Raw genomic sequence first — 16,933 nt, forward strand, 5'->3', positions numbered from 1 at the left:
GGATAATCATTGCATCAGGTCTGTCTCAAAAAATTCACATAGCATTAGTTACTTTTTGAGTGCATCTTGAAATATTCTGACAAAATGTTTTAAAAGCTGATTTTTCCTTAAAAGCCTGAGTTAGATTTATTTTCTCAGTCACATAATGTTGCATTATTTAGATAATTTCTGCCTCCTATGCTTATATTGCAACATTTCTTTCTGGGTTGTGATGACTTACACATTTCCATGTGCATGGATAAACCTAATATTCTATCTATATATCTATTCTATTAAATTTCTAATTTTAGTATTTCAAAAGGTAAAGAAATGCAATAACCTTAATAATACTGAACAAAAGTTTTAAATAACTGTTATATCCTAATAAGAGAGCAGGGCTAAGCATTTGAGCATGTGTAAGTAATGCAAAGTACATGATGTCAGCCTTAAAATTCTAGGTTATAGTGTACATCTGATGATGATTACATAGAATCATCAAATGGTTTGAGTTGGAAGGGACCTTGAAGATCATCTAGTTCCAAGCCCCTGCTCCATGTTCCACCATCTTCCCAGCAGATCAGGTTGCTCAAAGCCCCATCCAGCCTGGCCTTGAACAATTCCAGGGATGGGGCATCCACAACTTCTCTGTGCAACCTGTTCCAGTGTCTCACCACCCTCACAGGAAAGAATTTCTTCCTAATATCTAATTTAAATCCACCCTCTTTCAGTTAAAATCTGTTAGCCCTTATCCTGTCACTATAGGCCTTTGTAAAAAGTGTCCCTCCATCTTTCTTTTAAGGCCCCTTTATGTACTTAAAGGCCACAATAAGGTCTCCCTGGAGTCTTCTCTTCTCCAGGCTGAACAGCCCCAGCTCTCTCAGCCTGTCCTCATAGGAGAGGTGCTCCAGCCCTCTGGCCATTGATTGTGGCCCTACTCTGGACCTGCTCTAACAGGTCCGTGTCTTTCCTGTGCTGGGGGCTCCAGAGCTGGACACAGTACTCCAGGTGGAATCCCCTGACCTGCTGCCTACACTTCTTTTTATTCAGCCCAGGATACAGTTGGCTTTCTGGGCTGCAAGCACGTGTTGACAGCCCTTCTCTAATTTTTCATCAACTGGTATCCTCAAGTCCTTCTCTGCAAGGCTGTTCTTAATCCATTCATCCCCCAGTCTGTACTGATAATGTTGATTACCCCAACCAGGTGCAGGACTTTGCACTTGGCCTTGTTAAACTTCATGAGGTTCACATGGGCCTACTTCTCAAGCCTGCCACGGTCCCTCTGGAGGCATCTCTTCCCTCTGACTAATTGACTGCACCACTCAGCTTGGTATTACATGTAAATTTGTTGAGGGTGTGCTGAATCCCGTTATCTCTCTTTAATAAAGATACTGAACATGATCATGCTCATTCTGTATTTTTTTCTGAGGCTTATTAGATACAGCTGGGAGCAGCTGCTGCAGCGCAGTGTGTTACATGTCAACCTTTTTTCCTGTTGTCTGCCAATAGAAAGTATACAGCTACAATACATGTGAAACGTGTTAGGGATTAATGCTGTGAAGTGTGGATTACATTAAGTTTTACATAGCCTCATTAAATTCGTTTGCATTTGCCAACTGTATTGACCATGTGAATCTCCCTGAAGCTGGCAACAAAGTTTCACCACCTTCACCTTCAGATTACTATGTTAGGTTGCTCCTGTCTGAGGTACAAGAATACATGCTAGTCCCTTGATAGCTCAGTTGTTCATTTACAGCATGAAATGTGCTTCTTGGTGGCTTACACAACTTTTCTGTTCATCTGTAGAATGCTGATGGTAAAGAACCCTGGATTTTCTCTGTACCTCAGAAATGAGTGGTTTATACTTGACAGAGCTGATTTATTTTCTGTGGCAGAGCAATGCACATTTGAAATGGGAACTCTTCACTTTGGCTTGGGGCCTGTAAAAGTCTTGTATTGCTTAATAGCACTCTGAAGGTGATAATCCATTTATCAGTGTACTAAATAACATTTTAAATAGCCAATAGGAATCAGCATTTCCTCTGTCAGAGTGACATCTGTGAACAATTAGTCACTGCTATGCAATTAAAAAAAAAAAGTATGTCCAGCAACTGAGTGTCTCCAGAAATCATGTGATCGTAGTCTGTTCCTGCAGTTGGCCTTTAGAATAGTGTGAAAATAGTCTTTTGAGTAGTCATTTATACTGTGGCTGCAGTTCTTGAAGATATATTTGTGTGTGAATGAATTAAAGTCTTAGGTCTCCAGATTCTGTTAATTTCAGTTGTTGTTATCCTTCCATAATCTTGAAGTAGTGAGTGTCTCCAGAAATCATGTGATCGTAGTCTGTTCCTGCAGTTGGCCTTTAGAATAGTGTGAAAATAGTCTTTTGAGTAGTCATTTATACTGTGGCTGCAGTTCTTGAAGATATATTTGTGTGTGAATGAATTAAAGTCTTAGGTCTCCAGATTCTGTTAATTTCAGTTGTTGTTATCCTTCCATAATCTTGAAGTAGTGTCTATCCAGTAGGGTTCTACAAGACTAAAGCAATGTAGTAACACATACTACTTTTCACCATTAATTTTATTGTTTTAAAGTCAAAATGTATTGATGACTCTCTTCACTCATCGTGATTTCTGTTTCTTTACAAGCTGGCTATGGAATTCCCATCAGAAGACATTTTTTTAATGACAGCTTCTCCAGTTATAAAAGCTGTAACGAATTTCAAACAGGTAAGAGGCTTAATTTTTCTTATGGTAAGGACCTCTTCAGAAGTTTGTGTATGTACAGGTAATTTAGAACCTAATCCTGGTTCTAAATTATAGAGTTATATAGAATTATAAGAAGGCATTATAGAATGATATAGAAGGGATGTATAGAATTATAAAAAGGGATAGCCTTCTGTGAATTTGCCTTCAATTTTATTTATGTCTGCAGCAGCTGATGATTTAATGACCTCTTTCCTGCTGGTTGGAAAAGCAAATAAAATCCATACATGAGTTCTTTTTTTTGGCTAGAGGTTCATTAAGCTACTTTTGCAGAGATACTCAGATCTTGGAAAGCACTGTTCTTTTTCCCACTCTGAGGGAACTTGAAACTCTGCCATAGGACATGGGAAGAGTTGGGGACTGGATTGTGCAGAATTCAGGATGCAAAGCTGCCAGCCACTAAGAAGTTGGAAGTTAAGACACCTACAGCTGGGCTTCTACCTGGCATTCCGTATTCATTACTCCTTCATTAGAGGCTAGGTGTATCTCATGACAAGTAAAGAAAGGTGACTCTGCAGTTTATCTGACAGGCCAGTTTTAACATAATTCTTCCTGGTGTATGAATGCCTAATTCAGATCACTACAGGGGGAAAATCAAGCACAGAGACATTTGAACAGCATTTCTTTGCATTTAGTGGCTGTAGTTGTCTGTAAGTATCTCTTCCTTTTCGCACTGTGGTTTTTGTCCAGGGCTAATGGGATACTCGGAACATAGATGAGAGACTGAGAGCTCTGTGTGAGACTGGCAGAGTAACACCCAACTTAAGAATATCTTCTGAGCTTGAGAGTGCTCACAGTAGGATCATGAGGACCCAGGAAAGACATTTACACATTGCAGAAGTCTGTAATTCGCATTGGCAGAAGTTTTCAGTATCTGGAGAATAAGGAAATAGCTAAACAGTGTTTGAAGGCAGCAGCATCTAAGTTTTGGACCTGAGCATCTTAATTTCTCTCTGAATTGCAAGCATGGCACGGCTTCTGGTTCCTACCTATGATCCAGACTCTTTTGAGTATTCTATAAAGTAGAAGGCCTGGAGGTTCCCATGCAGCTGATCCCTTTTGGGGGGGAAAAAAAAAAAAAAAATCAACATAATAAACTTGACTGTTTTCCAAGTTCTCCCACTCCTCCCTCCCTCGCAAGCCTCTGAAATACCAGATAGTGACTATGGATGAGATGCTAACTGAGCAAATACTTTGAGGTGATTTTGAATCTGTTTTGCCTAAACACTTGTCTTATATGTCCTGCTTACAAGCTGAACAACAGGTCCGTGTCTTTCCTGGCAGTTTTCCTGACATAAGGACCAGCTACCTGCAACAAGAGGGTTTTGAATCATTAGGTTTTTAAAGAAAATGTCACCAGATTTTTTTTTTTAAATAGAATAAAAATATGTATTCCAGACAGAAGTGTTTCTATAACTCTTCAATCTATTTTGACAAAAAAAATAATTTCCAAAATGCAGAGGAGTGGAAGATGCTTGCATAGGAGAACATTGTTGAGATATTTTATCAATGTTATAACAAACAGAAAAACAGGGTCTTAACATTGCATCAGGTAATTTAAAAAGCAGTGTTAACAACTCTTATAATGTAGTCTATTTATGGAATAAAACATTATAGCAGTTGGAGCAGCCATCAGGGTTCTCCATTTTTGCGTAGTCTCTAGCTTTAGAATTAAAATTCTTTGTATTAATTTGACTCTTTACCAGGAATAGGCATGAAAAGATTCTGTATATAAAAAGGAACTTTTAGCAGTAACATGGTAACATGTTTTGAGACAATATGGGCTTTATGTTGTGACTTCTTTACTGGAAATGAACATAATACGTTTTGTTACAAGCTTTAGAAAAAGAGATAGATAAATGATTCATATTTTTAAATACCTCTCTTTATACAGGTCTCCAAAACACTTGAGGAATTTGATGTAGAAGAGCAACCAAGTTCTCTATTAGAAAAACGATATCCCAATATTAAAGTTATACAGTCTGGAGTAAAACAGTTGAAAAGCGATGACCATGTAAGCTAATGTTTTCCTCTTTTACTTTTATGTGGGTTTTCAAATTGCTTATAAATAAAAATCTAAGCAACAGGTGAACATTTTAGGTCTGAAATTCTGTTGAAGAACATTCTGGTTATTAAAGTGTTAAGTTACCAAAATTACAATTAAATACTTCCTAACTTTGACTTATCACTTACACTGTTGTTCAAGTAGAAATACATAGAGGGGACATAATTGTTTTTCAAAAATTACTTGTTAATTAAGAAACCATATCTTTTACATTTAAATCTTTGACACCATAGAAATACTGCATTGAATACCTGATTGGCATAGCAGGGAAACCAGTCAATGAAACCAATACTGTATGTCAATATAGGTGTCAATTTCTGGAACACTTGATCAGAGATCTCTGTAATTGCTGAATTACTGCTTGTTGCTACAGAGACCAAAATATTTACAACTTATGATAAAAAAAAACCCCAATAATTCTTGAAAGAACCAACATTTCCACCTTTTCTGTTTAGCAGGAAATGTTGCAAGTATGAGCAGCGTACAGCACATGCAGATCTTTGTTAGCGTCTGTGTCAGCTCACCACGTTGTTTTTCACTTCAGCATTTATCAGAAACTCACATTCAGATCCAAAGCTGGTTTTGCTCATTTTAAGTCACACAGATATCATTCCAGTTAGATTATAATTTGCTAATATTCTGAATCAAATTATATTCTTGTGTCATTATTACAATATATTTCATGTACATGGTTTTGGAGGATCTTTTGCCTCTGTTTTCCAAAAACCTTTAAAAACTCTTTGTGCAAAACCCACTGTAAACTATTTAGCTTATAGTTTGGAAAACAACAAATAAGGTCATAAAATACTAAATTTTAAGTATTGCTTGTTGCAGAATGATGTAGCTTGTTCGGTGCCTAGCCCTTTTCTTTAGTGAAGAACAGAATTTGCAACCTTTCTAAACTGTATTCCAGCCTGTGTCCAGTTAACACAGGTGGTTGGAATGTTTTGAATGAGATTCTATAGCGCATAGGTCTACATCAGTTAGTGGTGTGGGGGGACATTGTCCTGTAAAAAATCGATTCTTTTAGCACAGCTAGTGAGTACAGAGTGCCACCAAGTGGTCATCTTTTATATTTCATCTTTCTTTGAGTGCACTGTGTACACTTTCCATTTTATCCGTCATATAATGTCATATATTTGGGCTTGTAAGTCTGTGGTGAGTGTAATGCAAATAAATAACACAATCAATGCGGGTATGAAGGCTTGCTCTTTAAGGAGCCAGTTACAGCTTTTAGTATCTGCAAAATACTATGACATTAAGGGGAAAAAAAAACAAACCACCTGATGTTCTCTTAGATGTCTCCCATTGTTTTTTCTTTTTTCTTAATTTTTAACAGAAAATTGTCACTGAAGATGGGGAGGAATATATGTATGAAAAACTTTGCCTGTGTGCTGGAGCAAAACCAAAATTAATTTTTGAAGGAAACCCATATGTGTTAGGAATCCGAGATACAGACAGTGCACAGGTAAATGTGTTTTGGATTTAGCAGTATAGAATATATTCTTGCTTTGGATGCAGAATACTAAACATGATTGTGGAATGAAATGGAGAAACATATGATGTTGGTTATTCTATATCCTTAAATAGGAACACTTTCAGTAGCAGAGAAATAGCCTTAAAATACCATTAAATAAATTAATTGATAACTAAATTTATTAAGTTTATAGATAGCTCATAGGCAATATTTCTAACATGATAATTTAGAATAAATGGTATTCTTTTACCCTCCAGGCAGAAGCCAATTTGAAAATATAAACAGGAAGCAGGCAGCAGTAGAAACTTCCCTGAGAAGGTGTATCTGGTACAGGGTACAAAGGGCTAATTCTTACAGTGAAAAGCTATGGAAGAACACCTTTTCTAGTTCTACTGTAGCCTTTCCTCATTGTACAGAAAAGTAAGTTATAGTCAAAGATGTGGGAAAAATTTTCACGTGAGGCATGACTTAATAGACTAAAACTTCAGCTTGGAAGTAGAAAGTGAGGTTTCGCTGCTACAGCTCTTTAGAATTAGAGGAGACAAGGTGAAAGTGAGCACTGCTTCTCCATAACATAAGAACTGTAATTCATCAAATGAAGTTTGATGTTGAGAATAAAAAAGGAGTTACTTTTTCAAGCAAACTGAAGTGAAACTATGAAATTGTTGTTTGGTCTGAATAATAAAAATTTACCTGAGTTTAAGAAAAGAACAAAAAAAAAAAAAAAGAGAAGAGGAGGGAAGAAAAAAATCACATAAAGACAGTCATTGATAAATTTATCTTGTGTAAATTGTAAAGAAAGCTGCCACCTGAGTGGCACCAGTGAGGTCTGGAACCTATGAGGGTGTTCCAGGATAACGTTGTCACATGCTGCTTGTCTTCTGATGGTCTTCCCAGTGCATCCACTGGTAGGCACTGTGGGAAACAGTAGACTGAGCAATCATTTATCAAAACTGATGTTGAGCTTTGAATGAGACCAAAAATACTTGTTTCTGGTTTTGGGTTGGGTTTTTTTTAATGGTGACTGGTTGCATTCACTAGTCCCCTCTGATACAACTTCAGTTTCCTTCTCTGAAGGGATTAAAGAACTGCAGTTTTCATGGTCTTCTACAGTTCAGGTTCTCTGATACTGGAAGCTTGGATGAACAGATTTTTGTGTAATTGCAGTAGTTGGTCCCATAGTTGTGATTCTTGATTTGTTTGAAAGAAGATACTTGAAGTGGTTATATTATGATCTGAAAAAATAGTCTGGGCTATATGTTTTTATTTCTCTCACTCCTAAGTTGGATTTGGAGACTTGTTTCTTTCTGAAAGTTTTTTTGCACAAATAAAATTGGTTCTTTGATGTGCTACAAATTATTTTTTAAATTCCTGATTTTTGATCAGGAATTCTTAAATCTTAATTTTCTGTATCTTTGCCTTTTTAATGTTATGCAAATTACAGTGAAAGTTATGCAAGTGATAAAACTGGATTAACGTGTATCACAATGCTAATGGTCCCTAGGACAGAAAAGTCTGTTGGATTCTATTAAGGGCTCTGTCAAATTGGCTTAAATTTAATTGTTTTACTTTCCCTGTCTCAATTTGAGACTTGTAAGGCTGTATCAATAAATTCATCCCTTAATGTGATAGAACTTCACAGGTTTCATTAGCTTCTGTAACAGATCTTAGCATAAGTACATGTGTATCAGTGGTTGAGAAAATCAAAATAAAAAGACTAAGAGAGCAAGAAAATATTGAAAATATGTATGTAATTGATCGGTGATTAATCTTAGATCATACAATCTAAGTTGTAATTGACTTTTTCTTTCTTAATGCAGGCTTTTCAGAAGAATTTGGCTCAAGCTGAGAGAATAGTAGTGGTAGGAAACGGTGGCATTGCACTTGAATTAGTGTAAGTAAATGACTAAGTTTTAAAGATGAATATGCAAATAATCTTTAACAATTCCATGCTAAATCTAATGTGCATGAGTTTGGGAGAAGGTTGACTTACAAAATTATAACTCTTAAAGCATTTAGTAGCATAATCAATTACAATATTTTTTTCACAGTATAGTGGAGCTTACTGTGACATAAAATTCAGCAAGCTTCAGCAGAAGCTTTGACACAGATATTAAGTGTATACAGGGGTTATTCTGGTTTGGCATCAACGGAGATTTCTGTTAAGACTATTAAGGGCAACAGCCGAGTTATAAAACTTGTCTGACTTCTGGAGACAGAAGATATAACAAGGAATAGAGAGGCAGCTTATCTTGCACCCAGCCTAATTTAAGTTGATAAAGCTTTTCAAGTATTTGACATGGCCTTTGTCACAGGTAGGATATTGAACCATGTGGTCCTGCAGTCTGCTAGATTACAGAAACATAGAATCATAGAATGGTTTAGGTTGGAAGGGACCTTGAAGATCATCTAGTTCCAACCCCCTGCCGTACGCAGGCACACTTCCCACTAGACCAGGTTGCTCAAAGCCCCATCCAGCCTGGCCTTGAACATCCCTTGAGGATGGGACCTCCACAACTTCCCTGGGCAATTTGTTCCAGTGTCTCACCACCCTCATAGTGAAAATTTTTTTCCTAATATCCATTCTAAATCTATCCTCTTCCAGTTTGAAGCCATTACCCCTCATCCTGTCATACATGCTGTTGTAAAAAGTCCCTCTCCAGCCTTCTTGTAGGCCCCCTTCAGATACTGGAAGGCTGCTATAAAGTCTCTCTTCTCCAGGCTGAACAACCCCAACTCTCTCAGCCTGTCCTCATAGGAGGAGAGGTGCTCCAACCCTCTGATCATCTTAGTGGCCCTCCTCTGGACCTGCTACAACAGGTCCATGTCCTTCTTATGTTGAGGGCTCCAGAGCTGGACGCAATATTCCAGCTGGGGTCTCACAAGAGCATACTACTACTGAGTGGCAGAATCACCTCCCTTACCTGCTGGCAATGCTTCTTTAGATGCAGCCCAGGATACGGTTGGACTTCCGGGCTGGGAGTGAACATTGCCAGTTCAACATCTGTAGTATGCAATTATATAGTCTTGTTTTGTGTGGCAGGGAACCACTTTTTCACTTTCATTAAATTTTTCCTCTGTGTGTCTCTACCAGTTCATGTTCCAGGTAATACAAACAAGATCCAAATTCCTGTTCTTAGCAGTGGCAGTCTGGCAAAAATGCACATTTTTTTTCCATTGTGGGGAGCAGGAAATACTAAGTATTACTATTATAAATTTGATCTGCCTCCCCTCACCCCCTGCCCTGCTTCAGTTGAGGTTGTGCTGCTGAGAAACTATGACCTGTCAACTTGAAGAGTGGTGGTGGTTTTTGGTTTTTTTTTATGTGTTCCTTATGTAAATATTTAGAAGGAGTCTTGGATCCCCTGTTTCTAGCTTCTGGAATGAAACCTGGCACACTTCTAGTTGTGTTGCTAAGAGTTGGATCCTTTTTTCCTTGTTGGTCACTTTATTGTTTAAATGTCCACAGGTATGAAATTCAAGGCTGCGAAGTAATCTGGGCTATCAAAGACAAAGCCATTGGGAACACTTTTTTTGATGCAGGAGCAGCTGAATTTCTCATTCCAAAGCTAACTGCTGAAAAACGAGAGACTCCAATCGAATGTAAAAGAACCAAGTATACAACGGAAGGTACGGTGTTTTAGTCTCCTAACACTGCAGCAGCAGCATTTAATATTAAAGATAGTCCTACAATCAGTTAATTTAACAGGCCATCTGGGGTCTGTTTGACTGTTACGGGTCCATGCAGGTGCCTAACAGCAGCATGGTTGTTTTGGAGATGAGTGAAGTAATGAAAGGCGTAAAATTGAAAGGTGTTAAAAATACTGACTTGGAGTCTGATTTGCCTGCAAATTAATGTGTATTGGGACGTTGCACTTTTTTGTCTTCCCTTCTGGCAACCAGATCCTATTTCTCTTAATTGAGAATTCTTGTTCTGAATTCTGCAGACAGTGAAGTATGCACACTAAATCTGACATTCTTCATCTCTTTCCTTCAGGAATTGAGGAAAAAGAAAGACCTATAGCAGCATCTGACAAACTGGGCAGTGCCTTAGGCCCCGATTGGCATGAGGGCTTACATCTTAAAGGGACTAAAGAGGTATGGTCATAATCTTGCTTACGTTTGTTTAACTGTTGCTTTAAGCGGGTAAAGATGACAGAATGTGAAATGTCACATTAAGGATTATTAGAAAAATAAAAATGAAATGTGCTTGAACTGATTCTTCTGTTCTGTCAGAATTAAACAGGAAACTGCTAACATAAATAAAGTAATTTTCTGCTTGAAGGAGAAGGTGGCTTACCAGATCCACTGGCATGGTTTCAGCAATTTGCTCTTCAGATTGAAATATAAATGTTGGTTTGCATGTTTCTGCAGGACCAGTGTCAATCCTAGCTTTGACCAAAAGCAGTGGTGCCTCTGTTGTCCTGATTTTAGCTGCCATACATACATTGTCTTCTGTAAAAAATAGGACAGTAGGATTTGTACAGAGGTACAGGGAACATCAATCTCCTGTCACAGCAAATAATGAAATGTGAAATCAGTAGTGGACATGAGCATTGTGAAGAGTTTCATGTTTGAAATAAAGTAAAAATCATCACATTTCATATTTTTTTTTTAATCAGGTTTTTATTTACTAATTTCTTAGCTGTTAGGTGTTTGCATCTGTTACATCCATTTAAAAAAAAATGTCTTTCAAAGGTGATCAGTCATAGATTCCACCAGAAATGGCTTTACAATACCAACTAAGGGATGTTTAGGGTAATCAGCAGATTAATTGGTGGTGTTTGGGCTATTAAAGGCTGTGGAAACATGTTTGTGTAATGGAGAATTAAACCGTTCAAGGCCCGAATCCACAAAATACTTCAGAGAAACAGGTAACTTTCCAAATTCTGTCTCAAGCTCAGAATAAGAGCAAGTGATTGAAACAGATGTTGATGAAACAGGATATAATAATTTTTTTCTTTTTTACAGTATTTCAAACATTAAATTCCGATAACAATAAGTTCATTCATCATAGGAAAATTAAGGATTTGGAAGACAGAAAAGATGACATTACTTTTCTGTCCTGATAAGTTCTGAATTCTTTTCCTGTAAATTCAGGGGAACTTGAATATGTTTTCTGCTATGCCAGAAAAATATAAATTGTCATGAAATTTCAAGGAATGTCAGAGATCTGCTGAAAAAGTAGGTGAATTGCCATTTGCTGTGGTTAGATCTGTGCCAGAAAAGGAAAAAGTGTGAGAACTCAGCTAATGTGTTGTGCTTTAGGACAGGATATACAGGGTTTTTTTCAGTTTGGTAATGTCAATTTAGATTAAGGTGTACTTGCTATAAAAATACTGTTATTGCTAATCATTATGTTTACAATTTTGTCAATCTTTCTTTAGTTTTCTCATAAAGTACATATTGAAATACTATGTGAAGTAAAGAAAATACACTTACAGCAAGAATTTATACAACTGCAACGGACTTCTTTGACTTTTCCTAAGGAAGAGAAAAATGTGGAACCAGATGAGGGTAGGTGCCAGTGTTGATTAGAAGTAACATGTTGAAGATAAAGCAGTGCTGGAGCATGTTTGATCTTGGTTGCTGTTTTAGAGCAAATAAGAGATTCGGGGAAAAAAGAATGCTCTATTTCCATAAATTAAATGGAGCTCTAGCAATTGATAGTAGTTAAGAATTTGATTTATGGAATACAATTGAATTACAAAATGTTATGGATCAGACCCTTTTTCCACAAAGTCACTTAAATCCTGTGTGCAGAATATTTCCTCCTTGTAAGTCTAATAAAGTCATATATTAATAATGTAGTTAAAAGAGAAGCAAAAAACATTTAGTGTCAAAACTGATGTAATTCTTCAAAGAAAGAAGAAAATATCATTTGTTTCATGAATAATTATACCTATAAATGCCACTAAGTGAAAATTAATATTTAAAATACTATTTTAATAGCCAGTTACTTTCAGCATAAGTTTCTAGGAAGTCAAGTCTCTGACATTATTTTTGCTTTTGAGGCATTTCCTGTGCATCTGTAAATTTATATGTAAAAGAATATTTGGCAATTGCATACTTCAGAGAATATCCCATGCATCTGAAGCAGTGGCAGGATACAGTATTTTTCCTTTACTGATGAAGGCTTTGAAGTAGGAAAATTCCAGAGAGGGTTAATAGTAGGACTTGGAGTTAAGCTCCAGAATCTCATTTTTTTCTAGCCCTGAGTGGAGGTAAGAAACGTTGCAGGTGATATCTCTTTTTGGTGTTGTGGTTTGTTTGTTTGTTTTTTTTTGGTAATGTATTATATTTTTATTTTTCCCTACGTAATCAGTTAGATACCTCAAAAGACTTTTTTTTTTCCCCCTTCTTTTTATTTCATGTCTTATTATAAGACATAGTTAATAAAATAACTTCTGTTGGTTACATTCTCAGGGCAAAATTTTCCCCTTTTTCAGTGCTATGGCCTGTATATGTGGAATTAACTAATGGAAAAATTTATGGATGTGATTTCATTGTCAGTGCAACTGGAGTTGTGCCAAATGTTAAACCATTTCTTGATGGCAATAATGTAAGTATACTGATTTCTTTTGAAGTTTAAGCTGGTTTTGTTGTGGTTTTTTTTTTTTTTTAAGTAAGGTGAAATAAGCTTTTTCAGCTAGTTTATGCTTCTAACATGAAACATTGATAAGGGTTTTTGAATGTTGTACAGCATTGCAAAATTGTTGATAGCGGAAATAGCTAACATGATAAAAATTAATTTCATTAGCGTTCTTGGGTTATTATATTGCTACTTATGATATGTACGGATACACAGTATATATGCAATATGCACTGTTAAGATTGAGCCCATACAAAGAGAAAAAAGCATTTGTAGAATTGTTTGATATGGCAAAAATTTAGAATAATTTTTGTGTTAGTTCTGCACCATATTCTTATCTTACAAATCCTAAAATTTTCTTCTGGGAAGGAAGCAGTTATTTCCAATAATTTTAATCTAGGAAACCGAGCTATAAAGGTGTTCATATTCATCAAGGGAAGTCACACTTTGAATCAGCATCCAAACGTGGATGATGATTACAGTGCGTGTTGCTGCCATGTGAATTTTCAGGCCTTGAGGTCATTCTGTCTCTGCTGGGTGTCTGGCTTAACCCCAGCCGGCAGCTCAGCAGCTCGCTCACTCCCCCAGTGGGGTGGGAGAAGAGTCGGAAGGGTTAAAAGTGAGAAAACTCATAGGTTGAGATAAAGACAGTTGAGGCAAAGCAAAACAAGGAATTCATTCACTATTTCCCATCAGCAGGGAGGTGTTTAGCCATGTCCAGGAACGCAGCGCTTATCATGCATAATGGTTACTTGGGAAGACAAGCGCCATAATTACGAATGTCCCCCCTTCCTCCAAGTAGGACTTTGTATGGCTTGGGGTATCCCTTTGGTCAGTGGGGGTCAGCTGCCCCAGCTGGGTCCCCTCCCAACTTCTTGTGCACCCCCAGCCTTACCGCCGGCGGGGCAGCATGAGAAAAAAAGGCCGCGAGGCGGTATAAGTGCTGCTTGGCAGCAGCTAAAACACCCCTGTGGATTTTTAGGAGTCTGCCATTAAAAATTAACAAATGAGATGACTGCTTAACATGGATGATGTTCAATTACTTAGTTTAAATTATTATTTTTCTTACTGCTGATCTGTACAAATACTTTAGTTTGCTGTAGGTGAAGATGGAGGTCTTAAAGTAGATAAACACATGCACACATCCCTACCAGATATATATGCAGCTGGGGATATCTGCACGGCGTCGTGGGAACCTAGTCCGGTGTGGCATCAGGTAAATCAAATCATACGATTGTGCGCTCAGCAGCAGTCTAATCTACAAAGTAAATTACACACTATTACACAGATGGGAGAAAAGAGAGTTCAGTTGAAGCGGAAACCAGTGAACAAGTAGATAATCCTGGGTGTGTTGATGACAGATAATTTTATCTCAATGGCTGAAAGCCAAGCTGTTTGGGCTTTCTGACGACAATGAAATATGTAGTATGCATCAATGAGACAGTGAGTGTCGGTCATTACACAGTGACATTTATCTGTGTTTTTAAATCTTTTTGTTTTTCTTTTAGATGAGACTGTGGACTCAGGCTAGGCAGATGGGATGGTATGCAGCAAAATGCATGGCAGCAGATACTTTGGGAGAATCTATTGATCTGGATTTCAGCTTTGAACTATTTGCTCACGTTACAAAATTTTTCAATTACAAGGTAAAGTCTAATAGTCTTCAACCGCTGAGTAACACACACATTCCTTGCTTTATATTCATTTGGCAGTGCCGAGCAGATGCTTTAATATTGATGAAACAGTTTTCTCTATATAATATTTAATCTTGGTTTAGATTTTCTCCATTCATACTAACTTCAAATGCTGAAACTGACGAGGGCAAAGTTCCTTACAGATATGTTACAAATTTTAATTGGTGAGCGACAGTGGTCTACTTTGCATCTCTGTCTATATTCCATTTCATTAAGGTTCTGATCATGAATAAATTCAATACAGTTCAGCATGGTAACTGGTTCATTATTGCATTTTGTGTATGGTATTTCAAGGTGAAGATTTTTAATTCTGTTGTGGGTTTGAAAGCCAATGAAGGGGGGAGGTTCCCTAGGGACAAATACTTCCCTGTTCACATCAGTCTTTTGAAGCTTAGAACTGTTATCAGCAGAAATGCTAAGAGCTACTGCAATGATTTTGAGTGCTGCTTTTTTTTTTTTTTTTCTTTCCCCCTTCGCTTAGGTGGTGGTTTTGGGAAAATACAATGCTCAGGGCTTGGGTTTAGACCATGAACTGATGCTGAGATGTACCAAGGGACAAGAGTACGTTAAAGTAGTGATGCAGAACGGCCGAATGATGGGAGCTGTGCTGATTGGTGAAACGGACTTGGAAGAAACCTTTGAAAACTTAATTTTAAATCAAATGGATCTTTCAGCCTACGGTGAAGATCTCCTGAATCCAGATATAGATATAGAAGATTATTTTGATTGAACAAAAACCCATTTCCATTTTGTATATAAAGTTTTGACACTGATTAATATGTCTTATAAAACTGCTTCCTTGGGATTATGAGAAATGAGGGATAAATGCAATGCCTTACAAAGATTTTGTATAGATCTTGTCAAAATACTGACCAGCAAATGAAATTAATCTGTGTAGAAATGCAGCAACAAAACCAAGTTTATTAATGTTGGCAAAGAGTTTTTGTCTACATCAGATGAGCGTATGAGAACAGGGTTAGAACAGTCATAAAAAGTGGGCTTCACTGTGCTGTTCCCTTGCACTGCATTCACTTGAACGCAAGGCAGCCTTCACTTTTAAAAAGTAAATAAAACATGTTAAATTGGGTGCCTGCCTCATAGCTCTCTTCTTCCCTGAACCATGCGTAATTCACCTGCCATGGTTACCAGAGCCCAGTTTCCCTATGGCTTACTGCCATGTGTGTTCCTCATCTCAACCAGGAAGCCACCCTTGATGTGGTGCTGCTGCCTTACCTAAGGCCACCTCCGGACTTGGGCGGTGTGCGTATTGGCTAGGGTGGGAAAGCCCTTGCTTCCTAAAACCACTTGCTCAGGTGAACATTTACAAGGCAGTCACGCGGTGTGTTGCCATTCCTCCACTGCTCAGACCTGTGAGTACTTGCCACAGGTTTCAAGACTCCTGTTCCAGCTAATGGTACTGTCTCTGTCGAGCTGGCTCAGATTAACAGGGAACATCTTCAAGGCACACGGCGCTCAGACCTTCACTGCCTGGAATGTGGTCTGCAAATATATAAAGCATCCATCTTGCCATGTTTTATTTTATTTTTTTCATAAATTTATTTCTGAAATAAATGTATTTGCTACTCAGGTAAGTACAGAACGCAAAATCTTAGACTTATGACAGCCAGGATGAGATGTCAGTTGAGAGCAGCGTTTTTACTGCTTGTCACTTCAGCTGTGCAGGTATTGTGGTAGAGCTGCACTGGTGTGTCCTGTCTGGTATCTCCCCAGGATCGGTGAGCAGTGCGCTCCAAGGAAAGGCTAACACAACAGCACTGGGGGCCGTCATCTGCAGCGGTCTTCCCTGGCAAGAGGCTGTGGAGCAGGGTGCTGTGTTCAGACTATGTAGTAGATGGTACTGGATGCCACTTTGAATGGGAGTCCTATATCCTGATGGGATTCTTAATAGACAACGATTATAGTCACTCAGTGAAGACATTCACAGGGACTATGTGTCTTGGCCGCCTTTTGCCCTCCTCATTTCCACTGTTGTGCATATTGGTTCCAGGAAGGAATTTTTGCAGGTACTAAACTCCAGTTTGTCTGGTGGTAACTAGTGACAAAAATTCTACTACTTAGCTGCCAATGGGCGTTTAAGCTGTTTGATTTTGGTTGTAACGAGCTCCCTGGCTCTATGTTTAGTTACGCAAGATGTACCTTAATAGTAGTGATGCGCATGACCAGGCTTGCTTCAATCAAGTTCCTTCTTTTTTAGTTGCCAGGCATAATTTAGTGCCTAGGTGATAAAGCCCAACAATTTAAGCTATTCCGTAACGTCCTCTCTGGATTCCATTATGCCATCCATGGACATAGATTGTTTCACACTGGCTTTTGGGTTGGTTCTACAATTGCTACTTGGGAGTT

General features: G+C 37.9%; 1 protein-coding gene across 1 annotated transcript; it reads left to right on the top strand.

Moving 5' to 3' along the window:
- Positions 1–2,625: 2,625 nt before the first annotated feature.
- On the top strand, positions 2,626–15,644 carry PYROXD1 (pyridine nucleotide-disulphide oxidoreductase domain 1). The gene is made up of 11 exons (XM_009879665.1): positions 2,626–2,705; positions 4,636–4,755; positions 6,146–6,274; positions 8,104–8,177; positions 9,753–9,913; positions 10,281–10,381; positions 11,671–11,800; positions 12,733–12,845; positions 13,969–14,091; positions 14,384–14,521; positions 15,051–15,644. The coding sequence occupies exons 1-11, from the start codon at positions 2,631–2,633 to the stop codon at positions 15,297–15,299; spliced, it is 1,413 nt and encodes a 470-aa protein (XP_009877967.1). The 5' UTR covers positions 2,626–2,630; the 3' UTR covers positions 15,300–15,644.
- The last annotated feature ends 1,289 nt before the right edge of the window (positions 15,645–16,933 follow it).

Source organism: Charadrius vociferus, unplaced genomic scaffold (assembly GCF_000708025.1).
Source record: "Charadrius vociferus isolate BGI_N301 unplaced genomic scaffold, ASM70802v2 scaffold90, whole genome shotgun sequence".
Classification (NCBI taxonomy): domain Eukaryota; kingdom Metazoa; phylum Chordata; class Aves; order Charadriiformes; family Charadriidae; genus Charadrius; species Charadrius vociferus.